This window comes from Otolemur garnettii, unplaced genomic scaffold (genome assembly GCF_000181295.1).
Source record: "Otolemur garnettii isolate 467f Iridium unplaced genomic scaffold, OtoGar3 scaffold00008, whole genome shotgun sequence".
Lineage (NCBI taxonomy): Eukaryota > Metazoa > Chordata > Mammalia > Primates > Galagidae > Otolemur > Otolemur garnettii.
Window position 1 is genome coordinate 21,389,942 of NW_003852403.1, and position 3,508 is coordinate 21,393,449.

Genomic DNA, 3,508 nt, shown 5'->3' on the forward strand with positions numbered 1-3,508 from the left:
CTCCAACTCCTGGGCTCAAGCAAGTCTCCTGCCTCAGCCTCCCAAGTAGCTGGGACTACAGGCGCCCGCCACAACGCCCGGCCATTTTTTGGTTGTAGCCATCATTGTTGTTTGGCGGGCCCGGGCTGGGGATTCGAACCCTCCATCTCAGGTGTATGTGGCTGGCGCCTTAGCCGCTTGAGCCACAGGCCCCGAGCCAGGCCATTGACTATTAAACAGTATGGATAAATTTGGGAATGAGGACAACTTATAGAAATAATAAAAACAATTAGTGAAAGCAGACTGAGTGTGGTGGCTCATGCCAGTAATCCTAGCACTCTGGGAGGACAAAGTGGGAGGTTTGCTTGAGATGAGGAGTTCAATACCAGCCTGAGCAACGACGAGACTCTATCTCTATAAAAAACAGAAAAATTAGCCAGGCATGGTGGTGTATGCTTGTAGTCCCAGCTACTCTAGAGGCTGAGGCAGAAGGACCACTTGAGTCCAGCAGTTTGGAGGCTGCAGTGAAGTAGGGGTATACCACTGTACTCTAATCCAGGCAACAGAGCCAGACTCTTTCTCAAAAAAAAAAAAAAAAAAGGAAAACAAAATTAGGGAAAAGGAAACTGAAAGAAGAAACTAAAAATGAAATAACTGCAAATAGAGTATGATTTAAGAAGAAAAAATGATTTTAATGAAGTATCTCCATATTTAAATCAATTAGAAAGTGATGAAATACCTATGAAAGAAGAAAAAGGCTTTGGGACCAGAGGTACATATTCTCAATGTACCTATAAATTCATTGTACCTATAGGTTCAATGTACCTATAAATTTATAAGGCAAAAAAACCTCACAACTCCTTCCCCCCAACAAAAGTCAAACAAGAAGTTCTCCAACCCCTCATGATAATTAAGACCTATCTGAGTAATCATCTTAGGAACCATACACTTAATTAAATGCCACTTGACAGTAAACTATTTTTGAAACTACACTTTGGGGCTTTCTTCAAAATTAGTTTAAATAGAATAATTTCACTACTTCACACTGATATCACATTTTATCCCAAAACATTACTCCAGCTGTTTAAAAGAAAAAAAGACAGTTTTTCTAGCCTTACCTATCAATGATACATTAAACTAGAAATAATAACTCATAAAACTATACTTACATATTCCTTCACGTTTTTTGTTTTCACAGCTTTATATGAATAATAAGCAGGATAAAGCATTCCAAACACCAGCCTAAAAGGAAAAGATATAAGAAAACTAATCAAATACAACAATGCTATTAACAGCTCATGAAAATTTAACCTAATACTATGTAGAAAGTAACTACATAGAAAACACATAACTGGGGCCAGGCTTGGTGGCTCATGTGTGTAATCCTCGCACTCTGAGAGGCTAGGCAGCCTGAGGCAAAAGGATTGCTTGAGCATAGGAGTTTGAGGTTGCTGTGAGCTATAACACCCTGGGTGACAAAGTGAGACTCTGTCTCAAAAAACAAAACAAAACAAAACAAAAAACAAAAGAAAACACATAAATGTAAATTTGTGTAAATACAAATTTATGCATAAATTAAATCCACTCGGAGAAACAAAGTAAAAGTGCATTTTTGAACAAAAGATGATTTTAATATTTTAGATAGCAGTTTCATAGAAATATTTATTTTTTTGAGAAAGCTGACTTTTAAAACATTTTCTCATCACAAAAAATATTCTGTGGTTCCTTAAATACTTGGAAAATGTAGGAAATCACCTGAAATAAAATTAAAATGGCCCCAATCCTACCAGTTAGATAACCACAGGCAATATTAAATGTGTTATTGTACACAAATTCCATTTTTTACCTGTGTATAGTATGCTAAAACATAAACACACACACACAATTTGTGGTAACAAAAACTTGGTCTTTTACTAGTTTGAGAAGCATTGGATTCTAATTACACATACAATAATAGAGCCATAAAATAATAGTTGATGTATTAATTATAAGATGTATTAAAGTAATTCTTTAAGTAGTTACAACTTTCAATCACTAACAGGAGTTAATTTAATGCTATTTGTTAAGATCACCAAATCCCAGATCTAAGAGGTATGTGCAAACATACAGACACAGTTGATACACAGTTGATATTTGCACGTAACATATGATGGAATATTTTTGTCTTCACATGTTACTCTATGGTATTATTCTTAATGTATGCATCGTATTGCATATTGAAATTCCCACTTTTTATTTAAACAGACTCATACTTACAAGCTTTTAGTTAACTTCTGAGTTTTTGCTATTGTACATAATAGTGCAAAAACTGATTATCAACTTGGATAATCATTTCCTGGTTGTGATGTTGCAACTTCAAAGGGTATACACATTTTTACCTACTACAAAAATTCTCTCCAGAAAGGCTGTTCCATTTTACATTTCTATACTTTACCAATCACAGACACCTTTTTTTGGAGACAGTCTCACTCTGTTGCCCTGGATAGAGTACCTTAGCATTGCAGCTCACAGCAACATCAAACTCTTGGGCTCAAGTGATCCTCTTGCCTCAGTCTCCTAGGTAGCTGGGCCTACAGGCGCCTGCCACATCTGGCTATATTCTTAGAGATGGAGTTTAGATGGGCTTATTGCTACTGGAGTGTTGTTCATTCTAGATCCTTCTTTGGGTATTTTAATCAATATTTTTTGAAGTTACCATTACCATTGGCTTTTGTTTATGATCTGTGCTGAGATGCATGCATATTAAGTTACTTTGCTAGGGCTACCATAACAAAATGTCATAGATTTGGTAGTTTACACAACCGACCTGGACTTGGGAGACCAAAGCAAGGGGATCTCTTGAGCCTAAGATTTTGAGGTTGCTGTGAGCTATGTCCCCTGACACTCTACCTGGGGCACATAGTGAGAATAACTCCAAAAAAAAGGGCGGTGCCTGTGGCTCAAAGGAGTAGGGTGGCGGCCCCATATGCTGGAGGTGGTGGGTTCAAACCTAGCCCTGGCCAAAAACTGCCAAAAAAAAAGAAATGGTAGTGTCAAAGTATCTGGTCACTGATGGTAACCATTTAATTTAGGTACCTCTTGTAATTACAGAAGTCAAAGACTAGTATTCATCTTTTGTTATGGTATATATGGAGTATTACAACTTTAATACATTTTTTTTCTTAAAATGCGTGTACAAATTTTTTACACCCTCTGTAGTTATTTATTTATTTTTTGGTGGAGATGGCAGTAAACTTCTGTTGACTCTTTTTTTTAGCTATCCATCATGAATTACCTGGTAACTTGTTTATAGAGGTTTGGGGTGTATGTATGTCACTATTTCAAAGAGGCAATACCAAGTCTTCTACTGGGAATTTTATCCTTACCAAATAGAGGCCACATCATTATGAATCTCTGCCTTACTTAATAGTACTAACCTGTGGATGGAATTTCATCAGAAGTGCCAAACTCTGGCTCAGCGCCTGTGGCTCAAGAGGCTAAGGCGCCAGCCACATACACCTAAGGTGGCGGGTTCGAATCCCCAGCCCAG

At 37.3% G+C, this 3,508-nt stretch overlaps 1 protein-coding gene across 1 annotated transcript in view; it reads right to left on the reverse strand.

Moving 5' to 3' along the window:
* The window catches only part of REEP3 (receptor accessory protein 3), a 110,003-nt gene that overhangs the window by 58,813 nt on the left and 47,682 nt on the right, over nucleotides 1-3,508 (reverse strand). The window contains exon 2 of the mRNA XM_003783624.2: nucleotides 1,149-1,221. Coding sequence (XP_003783672.1) covers nucleotides 1,149-1,221 — 73 coding nt within the window. The remainder of the gene's footprint in view (nucleotides 1-1,148; nucleotides 1,222-3,508) is intronic.